The sequence below is a fragment of the Palaemon carinicauda genome, chromosome 37 (assembly GCF_036898095.1).
Source record: "Palaemon carinicauda isolate YSFRI2023 chromosome 37, ASM3689809v2, whole genome shotgun sequence".
Classification (NCBI taxonomy): Eukaryota; Metazoa; Arthropoda; class Malacostraca; order Decapoda; family Palaemonidae; genus Palaemon; species Palaemon carinicauda.
The window spans coordinates 44,881,159-44,898,811 of NC_090761.1; the positions used below are offsets into that span (position 1 = coordinate 44,881,159).

General features: G+C 34.6%; 1 protein-coding gene across 1 annotated transcript in view; it reads left to right on the forward strand.

Annotated features, from left to right (window-relative positions):
- The window catches only part of klar (klarsicht), a 715,886-nt gene that overhangs the window by 632,804 nt on the left and 65,429 nt on the right, over positions 1 to 17,653 (forward strand). The window contains exon 11 of the mRNA XM_068361101.1: positions 16,675 to 16,932. Within this exon, the coding sequence (XP_068217202.1) occupies positions 16,675 to 16,932 (258 nt within the window). The remainder of the gene's footprint in view (positions 1 to 16,674; positions 16,933 to 17,653) is intronic.

The window sequence follows — 17,653 nt, forward strand, 5'->3', positions numbered from 1 at the left end:
GCTGCATGTTAGCGTAGTGGCGTATTCAGTGAATTATCTCAAATCCTCTTTTGAACGCCTTCCAACTTCCACCTTACCCTTGCTTCCTTGGTTTTATAGAGAGGATCAACGGTCTGAGTATTGAGAGGTTTATTTTTTGTGATATTTTTTATTTTATTTTATTTTATTAACCATGAGCCATTAAGTAACGGCTCGTGTAATTTTGTGAAGAAATTCCATCAATGCCTAGATTATCGATGATAATTCTATTAACATCATGCTGTCCATGAAAAGAAGTAGTTATAGGACAAATTATTGTTGAGTTTTCTTTTACTGATGTTTTGAAGTTCGATAGTTTCCAGTCATTTATTCATTTATTAATTAGTATACAACGACGCGACGTGACAGGTTTTTATTTTTCGTTTAAGTGCGCTCTCTCTCTCTCTCTCTCTCTCTCTCTCTCTCTCTCTCTCTCAAAAGAAATAGTTCGAGCAAAACAGCACTACACACCAAGTCTTATCAATGTATTACTACTGTTTATATACAGTAGACTCTAAGTATGCAAACTCTTAAAATACTACCACCGTATTATTTAGTCATGTTACAATTTTAACAATTGTATTCATTTAAATCCAAAAGACAATAAATTTATTTGATGATTTTTGTCTCATTTTAAGAAGGTTTTCTCCAGTCAGTTCCCCAAAAACGCAAGGAAGTAGCAAGTGATTTACTACTATTTTCCCTTTTCCCATTGGTGGTCCCTTAATGTGCCTTTGTGGAAATAAATGATGGGGGCTAACGCCTTCTGTAACAGCGAGGGCCACTTTTGGTGGAAGGCCTATCGCCGCCAATCTATGGGTATAGAGGTCACTTGGCTCTAAGACTTGGATAAAGGACCATGGGAAAGTGGTTAGTCGAATAACCAACCCCCCTCCCCAGTTCATCTCTTCCACAGATGTATGAGAAATTTGTGTAAAAAATGTTACTGTAACTTAATACTTTTGGTAACTTGAATCATGGATAAACACTTTTAACAATGGCATTTAGTTGAAGAAAGCTTTTTTTCGATAATTAATTAATTATTCCTAATTCAAAGGGATGCTTTTTTGAAATACAATATGTGATATATGAAAATCATACCAGTAGCAAAGAGGTTCTTGGTGAAGTAACTTGCTCATTCCGAAGTAGTTCATGAGAAAGTAACAAATCTTGCATAACAGGTGGACGTAACAGGTTTATCAGGTGCGTTGTACGAGCCAATCAGTTTTTCCACTTTTTTAGGGTTGAGATTTTTCTTAAGTGGGAAGAAGGTACATTTTCCACCGACAGGAATGACCCAACTTGAGTTATTGTTCGGCATTATAAGGGTAGTAACAATTCTGTTCCCTCACACAGACACATTTCTTCTCTTCTTATCTTCATCACATGTACTCTAAACCTAATGTTTTTCTGTGATCTTATCTGGGATTTCATTGTAATTGTTTAGGAGATTTTCACTTTGTGTGTGGTATTTTTTTAGCCTTTGTGTCATGTATACTAAGTATACGATTTAAGGAATTCATGTTTATTTACAAAGGCCCTTTAATATGATTTTATTTAACATGCAACATAAAATATTTTTCCTATAAAACATGGGGCAAACTAAGATGAAACTAGTCACTCACTGTATTTCAACTTTCCGTGTTTTTTTATATTTATATAACTGAAAGCGAAAATATATTTTTTTTTGTCACAATGAATGAGGTTGCAAAATCCGCCTTCGCCAGTTATGATAATAATCATAGTAATAATTATTACTATATTGAAATTATTATTATTCGCATATTTTGTGTGAAACCCAGAACTAAGGAGCATATTTTGCAAAAAAAAAAAAAAAAAAAAAAAAAAAGAATAACATTTTTTATTCAACCTCAATAAATCTGAGCATTGAAAAAATGGGACAAGGTCATCTTTCAATATGATTTGGGGAATAGCGCGTGGATCTTATTATGGTGTTGGGAGTGGGGGAGGGGAAGCAGTGTATGCAATGTGCAATAGGGAACTATTATTGACACTGTACTTTTTAATATAATTATATTATAGTCTTTCGTGGCTTTCCTTACTGATTAAAGTGTTATTTTTTCATCTTTTAATCCTCCCCGTAATATATAATGCTCTTAACAGATAAGAAAACAACGAAGGTAATTGTAATTTACATTTGAATTCTAAATTCCGACTAACCCCCGTCCTTGCGCAAAATCCATTTATCCTGGATATCAAGATCCGACAGCGATATGGTTCGATATAAAAGAAAATGGTCCTGGTTATATCCTATCCAATTATATAGCGTAAACCCTTAGGCCTAAGAGAGAAAGAGAAAGTTTGTTGTATTGGTGGTCACTGGTCGTAACGTTTTCTAAGAAGCAGTTTGGAGTATATTGTGTAGACATATGGGCGCCTTTTTTTTTAATCCCTGACATTTTACCTGCCTTTCTTGGTTTGTGATCTTTTTCGATACGCTGCCTCAGATGCTGGTGTCGTGTAGATTAAAATGAAACTTGTCATAAGGTATTTTTTATATAAGAAAATGTACTCTCTCTCTCTCTCTCTCTCTCTCTCTCTCTCTCTCTCTCTCGACCCATTTTATCACGTAGTGATTTTGGTTTGTTTTGCTTGTAGATGTAATGATTTAAAATGCTCTATCTAATTATTTGTTTAATGTTCCATTCTACTAATATAGAAACCCTAATGATTTATAGCGTGAAATTTCTGGTGTAATTGTTTATCAAAATTGTAGTTTTTTATCAATATTATAGGTGTTATTAAGGATATCGTGAACTAATTTTATCAAATTTTATTATTGATTGTTTGCATTACTATGCTGCAGATGTTACATATCCTGTTCGTTTTATTCTAATTTATTTATCAGTTCAATAAATTAAACTTCATTTAAAAAATTACCCTTTTTCCTTTATATCTGCCGATCAAAGTAATGAGATCCTGCTATCCGATACGAAACATGTCGATATGTCCCTCAATTAATTACGAAATATATGTATTTAATTCAGTGATTTTATTTTTAAAGTATAAAATAAGTTGGATATATGATCGTGCAATTACTATACTTGCAACTAATTTTACAGGAAATGTAATTTTTGTTTTATGAAGTTAACTTCCAGTGTTTATAATGATTCTGGATTATTATTTCGGTACCCTGGGGGTTGATGTCGTTACTATGATTGATACTGTAGCCTTTGGGGTTATTCCAACCCGCTGACGCAAAATTTGCTGCATAAGAAGTAGTCTTGGAATTTCACAAGAACTGCGTTATTCCGTGGAGGGGCGAAGGGCTCAAATATCGATACATATTCCGAGACAAATATGCCATAAATACCAACCTTGGCGCCAGGCGTACTCTTGGGTCTGGAACGCTCAGGTGAGAGTTAGACAAAGAAATTTATAATTTTTTTTTAAATGTTTGTAAAAGTTGAGAGACTTATTGTGGCACTCCCATAGTCACGAAGTTGTGCATTTTTGCCATTCTTTACATTAAACTCTCCCATGGTACGTTTACTAATTTTGAAAAGGGAAGGATTGTTGAAGAGGTCATGGGGTTGACATGCAAAATCTTTTGACGTTTGTAGGTAGTAAAATACGTAGCTGCAGTGTTGGAAAATCGATACTAACCTTCGGTGAGGTCATTATCCCCAGGGTATTGCTCTCTCTCTCTCTCTCTCTCTCTCTCTCTCTCTCTATTACAGCGCATGCATGTATTGTAATGTGTGACACATATTCATTATTCTAACGTCTATGTATGCAACTTGTACGAGTATATACTGAATCAGGACGAATTTTTCACATAGGGGTCTAACAGATGTTTGAAGTCAACATTCCAGCATTTGTTCGTAAGTAGGGTATGGGAAAGATTGTGTACCTTTGTAGAAAATAGTCCACGTATGTGAGAAGTGTAAGTGAAGCAGAAAATTTGGGCGTCTTCCGTTTGATTTTAACCCAGCCGAGGTAGGTAGTAAAGGAAGGTGGCATGTTTTGCAGGTAGATAGGGAATGAAACTGGAGGATGGTGTGAGAAAATAGGCCGTGGCAAAGAATTGATCTAGTGATGAGAAGTAGTTGAAAGTATAGATGATCCTTAATTACTTAAATATTAAATATGAAATATGATTGTAAATTTTACATAAATTTGATTAAAGGATATTAGAAAGTTGATGAATTATAAATTAATAGGGTAAAAGATGACTAATTGGAAAAAAAAATTGAGAAAATTAGTTCTAACTAAAATAAGGTCCCAGAATTAACGAGAAATGTTTTCATTATGATAGCAGGATGAGAGAAAGTGCTTGGATGATTACAATACACATTGATGTCCATTTTTCCTGATAGAAGAGAATGTTGTGTAGCGATATACATGAGCATGGATAAAGATAAGAAGTTTAAAGTTATTGAATACATGTCCATGGAATATGAGATGCAAATGGAGAGATGCTTATCTGACGATGATAATATAGTTCCGATTTGATGACCTGGATATTTTGAGAAGTTTTGATTGGAGGACGCAATTGTTATCATACCCAGTTCCACACTTTGTTCTGTAATCTTTTATATCTTCTATCGACTGCACTTACTTCGTTGACATATCAGTTGAATCCTTTGTTTGTTTGTTTTTAACAATAAAGGATTAATTTGGGAGAGCACCCATTTCACATTCCGACTCCATTACAGAAAAATATGAGGTAATTAAAATAAGTTAGTACAATGATGATTAAAGTTAACTGTAATCAGATAAATCTGGAACTGATAATAATTCTCTTACTGTGTATGAGACATATTAAAATAGAGATCGTGTTTCGACCTTTTAACCTTTATACTGCAGTCAATAATTCCACCTTACGAACCTACAGTTTTTTCTCTCTCTATTGAGGTAAATGTGATGCAGTGATATACCTTTGACATTTGTATATTAATCAGAGGTGATGTACATTTTTCACTTATTTATGAATGCATTGGATTCTTGTAACATTTGTTTTTTATATTTTATCAGTCATGAATTAGTATGTTAATTTTAAAAGGTATGATTATAGAGAGGGAGAGAGACGATTCGAAAGTTGGGAGCGTAAGTATTTGCACTGAAATGGCGATGACCGTGGAACAAATTATGCGTGGATCCCAGTCTTTCCTTTATGCTTTATTAAATATTGAATTCTGCGTTGTTGTCAATTTGTCAAGAGTTAGGTAAGGATAGTCAAAGGCACTATAATTATTTTGCCTTTCATTCAACTTCTCGCATGGTCCCAGTTCTAACGGGAAGATTACTTTTTATTTTAACATATTGGTGAATATCTATTTAATTGATTAAGAATAACCAAATCAGTTTAGCTTATATTTCTGTTGAACTGCTGGGAAGAATATGTATTAAGTTTCCTCGGCATTACAGCATCACATGTTTGTGACAGATTTATCTGTATACAGTAAATATCTGTGATTATGCGCAGATCATCAAAATTTGTAATAAAATGGAAAATGTCATTGCTGAGTGACTTCTTAAAATACAGAAATACCAAAAGGTCAAGCCGGAGAATCATCTGCAGGAAAAGTGGGAGGGAAGTTTTGAAAGGTGAAAAGGTCTTGTCATCGTGTTTGAGGTGGACATGGTTACGTGTCTATAATGTTGGAAAGTTGAGGTTTTTATCATCCAGGTTGCCTTAAGCGTGCTCGTATTTTTTTGTTTTAGAATAATTTTGAATATATACTGTATATATATATATATATATATGAGAGAGAGAGAGAGAGAGAGAGAGAGAGAGAGAGAGAGAGAGAAATGCATTACTTGTTACTGCAAGATCATTTTAGAGTGAAAGGATTTATGGAATGGGGAGCATTTCAGTCTAGGTCTTTTGTTACAACTGAATTATTGTTAAGAATCATTGATATTTATCTCTCATATTGAGCATAAGGTTTTGTAATACTGTTATACATTTGAGAGTTTTCTTTCTTTTATCTATTAATGTGCATGTTCAAGTGAGAAATTTTACATTTTATGCGTACGGACAGGCATTCTGTTGATGTTTCCCAGACCTGCATACCAGTTAAAGGAAAGAAATGGTAAAACATACGTATTAATTGTATACTTATGCATTTAGATATCGCGTCTTGCGTTATGAAAATATGTTAGTAATTTATGTCATTGATGATACATACCATTGTCTTGTGTTTTATTTCTTCAGTTTAGAACACGGACAAATAACAGTCTTAAGGACTTGAGTTATTTCTAAAGAAACATCATCTCTACGTTTTGTAAAATGTTATTTTTTCTAAACTGTCTAATCACATTTAAAAGAATAATGGCGGTGTGTCATCATCGGTTATATTTGATTGTAATTGGTCATGAGCGTGTGTGCATGTCCTCTTTCATTAGGTCGGCAATGGTCCTAAAAGATGGGTTTGTAAGAAGGCACCTTTTACATGCAACCCGTGCTTGTTTTGCTTGCACCTTAATGAATGGTGACAGGGGTGTGGCTCTTAGATATAGGTCTCTCTCTCTCTCTCTCTCTCTCTCTCTCTCTCTCTCTCATTTGTGAAATTAATGCAGAAGTTAATAGAGCTTTTGATTACATAATCACTAATAGATATATTACAAATTTAATAAAATCTTGTGGCTTTCTCAATTATTTGTAGGTAGAGGAATTCCTTTTTTTGCTATTAGGTTGAATAAGATAATTGCCATAGGGGGAAATGAACGAGAGAAATTTAGTTTTATTTTGTGAAAAATATTTAGAATGAATTTAACCTTGACTGAGAACCTTTCTAATAATGTTTTTAGATATATTTTTTGTGAAAACATTAATCTATGCAAGAATGCTATTAATGCCAAAATCATCCTTGAGTGGTGAGTTCTTAGGAAATCTATTATGTGCTGTGATGACATTATAGTACATTAAATAATTTCATTGATTAAACTTCGTATAGATTTTGCATTGGTTATGATTTGTTTATCAATCGAATTAGTATGTGCGTACCTGTGTGAGTGTGTGAACACCCTTGCATGTACAGTATTCTCGTCTATGGGCGTGATGGCGCCAGCGTTCTATTTTATGTAATTAGGCGGCTTTGTCGTCTGCACGTTAACATCGTAACAAAATCCTTAATAATTGAGAAGCAACAGGGGCTAGGCACGTATTACGCATACATGCAGACGTTACACGAACATTACGTGAAGAGGGGGAACGTTATCCACGCCTTATTGTCAACAAATCCGTGAACATTATGGTCTTGACCACTGTTGTTTATGAGAATGAATAGCTTTGACATATTCTGCAGCATGTCCACCATTTTACTTTGGCAATATTCTAGTTCCAGCGTAGAACTCCATTGTAAATCTAAGTTTCGAGATGTATGTTCTCTCTCTCTCTCTCTCTCTCTCTCTCTCTCTCTCTCTCTCTTGCGTGGGTTAGTGTTAGGCCGGTAAGGATCCACGGTCTCACCAAGAATTTAATTTGGCAATGAAAATTAAAGTCTTTTAATACTCTTCCTTACACGGGTTTTGTTTCATCCGTAATTGAAAGAACTGTTTGGAAGGATTTCCATTCATATATATGTCATTCTGTAATTGTTAGTTTATCGTTTCTTTAGTTAACCAGTTTGTTCCATGACGTCGATTTAAGTTATATTTTGACTTGACCATTTTTGTTGGGTTTGCTTCCATATTTAAATCCTTCAAGTAAGTCAAGCTCCAAGTTCTTATCAGAATTTATTGCCATATTGAAATCTTAATTCAGCATTTTATTTGTTTGGAAACCGTTCATTGCTTCAATACGGTTTTTCCTCATATGTGCGAAACTTTATTAGATCTTGGCGTATGTAAATATCTCTAGGGACGCAGAGATTCCCTTTTGTTGGAGCTTATTGGATCATTAGCACAAATTTCTTATGCTTCACCTGAGACCTCTTAAGGAACAGAGCATTATTTTTTATCGAAATATTTTCTCTTGAATTATTTTAAGGATATCTAACATTTGTGTGGATGTTATCAATTCGTACCTTTTCATGTTGGGGAGCAAGAATTTTATTTCGATTTGTGTATCGGTCCTTTGAGTTGGCTGTTGTTAAATAACTCAATTATTATACGTTTCAGTTAGATTGACTAAATATTGGTATATATATCGTTTTTTTATTTTCTAGAAATATCGATTTCTTAATGGGATGAAAAGTTTACATTTAGTTGGAAGCTGTGACTAACTTGTGTGACGTTTGGGAATGGGTGGTACCAAATCACGATGAATTGAAAACCTTTTAATCTATATCGGACAATTAACATTCTGTTTGACTAAGTCTTGATAATTCATTGCATCATATCTGGGTATAAGAGTGCAGAGTTGTTAGCCCCGTTTACCTTTGCAGAACCGACGCCATCATTGCCTTTCTTTCCATAATTATTCCCTGGAATAAGGTAATAAAGTTTTACTTTGGTAAGTGGTACACATGAGTCCAGGACGTTATGTTTGTCACTTTATTCTTTAATGATCTTCGGAAAAGTGTTCATTCGTCCGTCTCTTACGTATCCGTTCTCCTGAATAGAGGTTGCCAATAGAGCCTTGAAGAGATGTTGCCATGGTAACGATGGTGTTATTTGTGCTGTGTGTTACGTCGCTCGTCTTTCTAGAGATGCTTGTCACAAAAGAATTAACAGGATAGGACGTTTCTGCTGTTCTGGGGTAGCGTGTTCCTCATATGTCGTTTATAATTTTTTATGTGATTTTCACAAGAAGATCTCGTGTTGCATGAATTACAATTTACTGTGTTTAAGAGAGCTAGCTCTATCGGTTCCTGTGGTCGTTAATATTTAATGTGAATTTTGGAATGCTTCTGTAACTGGTAAAAGAGGGGCTGGTGGACCATGTATATATATATAGAGAGAGATAACGTTGTTTAAGTTTACCTAAATCTTCCCATTCACAAGACAGATAGTAGATACCAAATGTCGTTACGACATTTTGTGGGAGGAATAAATCTTCGGAGACATTTTTTATGTAGAAATACACCATTAAGAGGGAAGTATGGCTAAGTGTAGTTGATAGTTAATTAATTTGAACAAGAAGTCCAGAGAATTTATTCCTTACTTTTGATTTTCGCACTTATTTTCAACCCCTATTGCTAGTAGCATTGCTGTCATAAGTGCTTATTTGCCAACGACGTCTGCCAATATTGGAAGGCAATCAATTGAAATCCTGATCAAGCTTAATTCTTGATTGATCATCTGAAAAAGTAGTTATTGGGATTTCATAGCGACATTTAATTCAAATATAGTACCACTATTTCTTTTGGAAATTGTTATTGGTTTTACTTTCCTAGCACCGCACATTACTTTTTTTTCTTTTTTCTTTTTTTAAGATATAACGAGCCGTCTCTTATTCTTTAATAAATATTTTACTAACATTAACTAAGAGGGGAAAATTTGTACGTGTAAGACTTGGAGAGGGGGTAAATAGATCGGTACAATAGATTAGAAACTTTCCAGATGTGGGAAAAGGGAAATCTTGGCTTTACTCCAGATATTCCAGAGGTTATATATGTGCTCTGGAAAACCCATTTCCTTCGACAAACTTGACACATAACACTGGCTGCTTCCGGAAAAGTTGTGTTTTGACGTTTTATATATTTTATTTTTGGAAACAAGGGAGATGTCAGAAGAGGCAATGCTGGAAGGATCTCTCTCTCTCTCTCTCTCTCTCTCTCTCTCTCTCTCTCTCTCTCTCTCTCTCTCTCTCTCTCTCTCTCTCTCTCTCCAATTTGCTTTTTAAATTAGTTTAGAGATTCTTAGATGCATCTTCCATTGTTATATCCTGATGTTTTTCTTGTAATGTTTGTGTTCTTGTTTTTGGAGTCCCAGTGTTACCCCTCCCCCCTTTCCCGTTCCCTCTTTCTAGTGCCACTCCCCCTTTTTCGCTCTGGTGGGTGTGGGTCCATCTGTAGAGTATCTCTTAATTGCTGATCATTGATGCGTAAGAGGGCGAGAGAGAGGGAATGACATAGACGCAGATGACTTTTGCATTTGTGTTTTGGGACTGTCCATGATGATGCCAATATTATAAAATGTCTTCTAAATTGATGTCTGCATTAATTTCCTTGCAATATTTTCGATTGACGACGTTGATTTCAGTAAACACTAATTACATCCGATATCCTATCCTCCCTTCAACAACAATATCGTGCATTATCATTCATCTCATGCACGTTGTTAGTCCTCCCCTTCTGTCGCCCTCCCACGCTTTTCTCTCTCTCTCTCTCTCTCTCTCTCTCTCTCTCTCTCTCTCTCTCTCTCTCTCTCTCTCTCTCTCTCTCTCTCTCTCTCGGCCTCAGAAATCCAAATCATTATCTTGTGTGTACGTGTTAAACGTTACATTGTATAAAAAACGGGTTTGTATATTGACAAATGGTGTGTTTTGTAAATGTTCATATGTTGATTCCGAAATGATATCCTCAAACAACGAAATACTTACGGACATCAATAAAACAGATTATCTTCAATTAAGTTGCTTTCTCATATATGACTTCAGCCGAGTCTCTTCCCCTCATTCCTGCCTTCTGTCTAATTAAGTTGGCAAACTATTAATTTACTTTTACAATGTTGCTTAATCATCAGCCACACCCAGACTGACAGACAGAAAGCATATTCGCCACCACCACCACTACTTCCTCTACTCCCCTCTACATTTCCCCCCCCCCCCCTTGCTACTGCTGTTGGTGGTGATGATGATGATGATGCTACAAACCACCTGTTCAGCTCTGGTTATTAAATTATTGGTAATATTAAGTGGAACGGAACTAGACAAAGCAAAGTAGACGGAGTTCGACAAACAGAACACTTATTACATGTATTATTATTATTATTATTATTATTATTATTAGCTAAGCTACAACCCTAGTTGGAAAAGCAAGATGCTATAAGCCCAAGGGCTTCAACAGGGAAAAAATAGCCTGGTGAGAAAAGGAGATAATGAAAAATCAAAATAAAATATTAAGAAAAACATTAACATTAAAACATATATTTCATGTATAGACTATAGAGAGATTTAAGTAAGCTGTTCAACATAAAAACATTTGCTACTAGTTTGAACTTTTGAAGTTCTACTGATTCAACTACCCAATTAGGAAAATCATTCCACAACTTGGTCACAGCTGGAATAAAGCTTCTAGAATACTTTGTAGTATTGGGCCTCAAGATGGAGAAGGCCTGACTATTAGAAGTAACTACATGCCCAGATAGAGGTTTCGACGTTGTCGTGGAAAGAACTATTGTAGTTATATCATAATCTGCTTAATTTTGTTATTTAAAGTAACTGGCCATAACCGCTTATGTTAGAAAATATCGGCGAAAGGCTATATGATCATAAGTTTAGTTGCAAACTAAGGGAAGAATTTCCTACACCAGTAAAATATTATGTAGATACCAGGATTTTCATTTAAGGTTACGTGACTGCGATTATTTTTAATTAGAATTATTAGGTATTTTCTATTCGGAAAAAAAATCAGTTACCATTAGAGGTACGAGATTTCTTTTCCTTTCCGAGTATTCGCTTTTAATATATTTCCTCATTGTTCGCTTTCTTTCTAAATTTGTTTCCTCGCCATTAGCGCTGGTCATTGAGACGTCCACTGTCACATTTCCAGACCAGGCACCCAGACTTTTCCCGTTTTGGAATGGGAGAGATCCCCCTCCTCTTTTCTCCCTTGACCCTACCCAGTCTCCCCTTACATCTATGAGATAGATTTGTCATAATAACTGTATGTATGAGCATTAGGGGGAGCCAAGACCCCTCTTTCTTTCTCTACAAATGAGTAGGCGTAGGTTGCCAAGTAGAATTGTGCAAAAACAACTAACGTGAAAAGCAAATGTTATTGACTTATCTTTGGGAAAAAAGTATTTACGACATAGTTGTGAGCGGAAAAGGAAATGTCGAATGCCTCCTGGTCCCTTTTTTTATTGAGACCATTTTTTGTTCATCCTGATTGTCCTGAAACGGGGTGATGGTGGTGGTTGCAGAAAGGTTTCATAATCGTTAAGATTCTTATTCGTTTTCATATAGAAGGCCAAGGAGAGAGTGAAAATAATGCCATTTATTAATTCCTAAGTATAATTTGACTTTCGCACTTTCCTAAGGCTTATTTATCATAATTATTGTCATGAGCTTTGTGGCTCACGTTATTTGATATATGAAAAGTAATTGAATGGGTCTGTTTTGGCCAAAAGGCTAATACAGTATTAGCCACGGCAGTAAAAAAAAAAAAAAAAAAAAAAAAAAAAACTGATTGCTAAACATGAGGCGCAATTATGTATGTCCAAGGCTCTATGATATGTCATTAAATAGTAGATTTACCTGACGAACTCCTACATAAACTATCTTTCTATGACGGTACTCTGGACCTTGCTTGAAATTTTGCCAAGTCAGAGCAGTCTATTTGCCCTTCACTTGAGAACGTGCTCATTTACTAAAATCTTGTCCGTTTTGATAATCTCATTATGAATGTACTAAATTTTACACGGTTGATTATATTAGATTCTCAGTTTGATGTTTACAAATCATCTCGAGATACATTTAATATGAATTATTACCACTATCAGCTCACTAGCGTATTAAATTGTCTTGCATGGGAAATGGTATATTTCTAATACTCGTATTTTCAGTGCAAATAGCTTTGTGTGGCTTGCTAAGGACGAATATCTAATTTGTGCTATGATGGTTTCCTTTCTAATCGTGGATAACCTTATTTTATTAGGTTTCAGTTTTTTGGCTTCAAAATAGTTTCTTCTTGAGAATCTCACTTGCTCCACGTTTTAGTTCATTATTGGGTAATTATTTTTCAGGAATTTCTTCATTCTGCTTCAAGTTTTTATTAGTTGTTTAACAATTATAAGGCACAAGATATGGGGAGAGAGGCCTCATATGAAAGTTGAAATTAAATTAGTACCTGGCATTTGGGTTTTCTTAGTATATATATATATATATATATATATATATATATATATATATATATATATATATACATACATACATACATACATACATACATACATATATATATATATATATATACATACATATATATATACATACATACATACATATACACATATATATATACATACATACATATATATATATATATATATATATATATATATATATATATATATATATATATATATATATATATATATATATAGTATATTATTTCAGCCACTAGCTTGTTAAATTTTCTTTCGAAATGCTATTGAAAATCTTGTTTATCCCCTATTGGTTATTAGTAAGGGTAAAATTCCCTCAATATCAGAACCGCTGATATTAGTTTCCCAATTCGCAAAGCATACTTGCCGTATGTGTACATCTATATTTTTTTATGAATTATCTGCAGTTTGCTTAGTTTAGGGATGCCTTTTTCTCCATTATCAGCTATATATATAATACGATATATATATATATATATATATATATATATATATATATATATATATATATATATATATATATATATATATATATATATATATATACATATATATATATTTGAATGTATGTATATATACGTCAAGTTTTCATATTTATCTGGGAACTAATGCTCTCTCTCTCTCTCTCTCTCTCTCTCTCTCTCTCTCTCTCTCTCTCTCTCTCTCTCTCTCTCTCTCTCTCTCTCTCTAAATTGATCTTCCACTTTTTTATCCCCTTGTTATAAATATAAGTAGTCGGTCTGAGAATGCACATCGAAATTTAGGTAGACTAGATGATAATGATGTCGAAGAGTGAGGGTATCCCGACTACTAATAGGGAGAGGGTGTTTAGTATTGTGCTGCACCTTAAGTGCACGTGTTCCCTTGTGCTTGTTAGGCCTATTGTATATAATGGGCGTCTGGTATAGGACTGTAGGCTATGTAAGAGGTAAAGGACATGTGTGATTACTCCCCAGCTGTTCAAGGTTATTGTATTTTGTACATGCATAAGGCATTCAGAGGTGTTATTAGTATCCTTTGGTGTATTGATATTATCTGGTAAAGTTTGCTATATGTTCAAAATATTTCAATGTCGTGTAATGTTGCTAAGTTAGCTGCCAGTCTTTATTGCCTTTTTTTTCGTAGTTTGAGAGGGTCTGGGGTTATGGATAACATGACTTCTATAATTAAGAGAGATTAGTGTGTGGGAGCGCTTTTTAATTAGCCTTTGAAGTTTAAATCGGAAGCTTTTAATGTTATGCAAAGAGAACACCAGATGAGCGTACCAGGATTTCACTATACATCGTTTATAGGGGTTGTTGTTTAACCACATTTAATAGTGCGAATTTTGACTGATAATTTTATTTTTGGTGATAACGCATATTTCATTTCCATTGATGCTACATCAGTTAAGTGTACACTTACACAGATCTTTCTTATTCAGAAGAGAGACCGATTATGCTGTTATAACTGTTATTTAAGCAGGACTTTCTTCGTTAACAAGTTTTGGGAACACGGTTGCAACCATGTTCCCATATCTTCCTCTTGTCTCAAGGGGCCTTGGGATTTGGGGAAAATCTGTAGTATCGATTTGTTTGAAGAGCCTGTTGTGGTCGTCCTTTACATGACTTTAATTAGTTGGGGAATTTCGATTATTTCGAGTGTCGAGTTAATTGCGTTTCCTCTGATCTTCACAGTCATATCGTAAACATTTCCTTTGATTACTCTCTTACACAAACATTTTTCTCTTTGATATCTCTTGGATCAAAAGAACGCCACAAATCCTCTTGAATTTGCAACCCCCTTTTTTTTCTCACCCATCTCTTTAACCTCTTCTGTCCCCCTTCTTTCTGCAGCTTGTATTTAAATGCGTCCCGAGATTTAACATGCCTCAAAAGGATGAGGAAGACCCTCGCAAACTTGTTCTGACAGTGGGAGTAAAATATTCCCATTCATGAGATTTTATGGAAGTGCCCTTCCCTTTCTCCCATCTTCTCATCTTATTCTTCCCTTTTTCGAGGGTTTGTCGTAAGGACGACCACCAGATATTTGAAGACGCTAAGACTGAAACGTACATAGCGAATGTAGTAGTTTTCAAGTCGTAGTAAGATAAGTGTGTCGGGGAGCTTTAGGTGTAACAGATGGACTAAAATATGCTAAATATATTCAGGATAGTTAAAGACCAAAATACTGTTGGAAGGGAACGGACAAGAAGAGGAAGAGGCCTAGCTCGAAAGTCATACGGTACCGTTTTGAAGTTTTCTCACCATTCCTTCCCTATTTAGAGATAGAATTACTATAATGTACCACGATCAAGCTGGAATTGTACTATGTTGACCTGCATAACAGTCCTTCATCAACAGATGCATTAATGGACTTCATACATGGGTGTTTTATCAATTTTATGTTCTGATAGAGACAATTACTATAAGCTCCTATAATGTAGATTCCGTACGTAAAATAAAGAAGTGTATCACTTAGATTTACGTGTTTAGCTAGTTTTGTTGTAATAAAAACATACGATATAAATCATAAAGATAATGGATGGTGTTACGATACTAAAGATTAAGTTTTGTTATTTTCATTGGACTATAGAAAGAAATTAAAATTAATTATTGCGTTTGTCATATATATATATATATAAATATATATAATATATATATATATATATATATATATATATATATATATATATATATATATATATGTATATATATATATATATATATATATATATATATATATATATATATTGTGTGTGTGTGTTTAAACAAAGATATGAGGTTGTCTATTCTGAGAAGAAATTTGGTTATTCATACATTCAAATGGACAAGAAGGTAAATGAAGAAGGAAAGAACATGAGGTAATTTTCCTAATAGAAATTGGTCGAGTGTACCTCCCACTTTGAAACCCTAGACTTTGTTTAACATGTGGGGTTGTACCCTCCAAAGGGGGTTGAGGGTTAGTATTTGAAAAGAGGAGGTGCATAGTGTTCTCGGGGGAAGGTGCATCATTCTCACGGTGTATATTTCAGAAACGGACAACTGGTCATGTGGTGCATTTTGTTTTCAAGGAAATAATTAGTTTTCGTAGCCAATATTTTTCACCGATGTGATAATTTAAATTGAATGCCTTTGCTGGTGTAATACATTTAAAGTGAAAATCAGATTTCTTCTTGGAAGTGTTATGCAATTTTACAAATTATTTCATTGTCTGAGGCAGGGATTGTTTGCATTCTGCGTAAAGGCTTCTCATAATACTCAAGATTTAAAGAAACCTCTCTGTGGAAAGCAGTGGACCTCGATCCAGTTGCAGTGGAACACGCCAAGAGAGGCACTTCAAGCGAATTAGGTCACTTAGGGATTTTGTTGGGGGTACTCATATCTGAGTACATTGTGCTTCCGAGATTTTATATCATTAGGTTGATTCTATTATGTAATGTCCTTTTATGTTAGTACTTAACTATTTGCTTTAAAGGGGAATTGCCAGTGTTCGGGGGTCTAGTATTTATAACCTTTGTTGTTTGTTATCCAAACAAACAAGATATGTCATATACTTTTCATGGACAGTAGTACACACTTATATTTTTGTTATGCTTTTCACAACAACAACAAATGTCCTCTTGTATTTGGTTTTTGTAGATATGGCTTGCACAAATTTACGGAATTATTTTGATGAGTTTATTAAATAACCATTTTTCCTATTCTCCTCTAACAGGAACAAGGGAGCTCTCCAAGCAGTGAATCTGAAGATGAGCCCGTAAGTAAGTGCCGGCGTCTGTCGGCCTCGTCCGTGTCTTGTGGATCTTCGTGTGGACCTTCGTGTGAGGGCCGAGGCCCTGGGAGTGGCTTTTCGTGTGGATCGGCCTGTTCCTCGACGTGTTCCTCTCCCTGTCCGGGTGCTCGCCCTTATTCAAGACCAAGGCGGTGGTCTCACTACGACTCCAACCTCTCCGAGGCCGGGTCTTACATCGAGGTGAGAGAAACGTTGATAGAAAAGGGCTGAATGTTTTATAAACAAAAGTAATTAAAAGATAAACTTATATTGCCTTAATTGCAAATTAAAAAAAAAAAAATCTGATTGTATTGAAAATATAAAAATTATTTCATGACTGCTATTTCTAAGTATATGTTAAGCGTCTGTAAACATTCAGTAGATTTCGTTGGGAAAAGAATTTTTCTGTCTGGTCAATTGGTAAGGTATGCCATCCATCTAATGGTACTTTTTAGACATTAATCTTTTGGGGTTTCTCGTTCTTCTTTGAGAATCTAATACTCCTACAGGTTTTTGGGTTTTCTTTAGTAGTCTAGTACAAGACGTTCTTTGAAAGAACATATAATAATCACACTGATATTACTAACACAAAAATAACTTCATTCACATTCTACTTACATATTAAAGGCTATGCGATATTTTATAGTTATACGTTCAAGCTTGAAAATGCTGAAGCACTTGAAATATTTATATGGAGTATGTTATTTGTCTAAACCCCCCCCCCCGTTAGTACCCTTTTTTACGAATTTGGGGCTCTTTTTGTGAATCTTTCTGTTTACCTTTTATTAATCGACTTTTTACAGATTTTCGGCCACTTAGAATTATTTTACTTGATTCTTTTTTAGATCCTTATTTCGGAGGCTTTAATTACAAGAATTCCTAAATAAATGCCATTTATGAAAATTTCTTCCTCAGTTAGTTA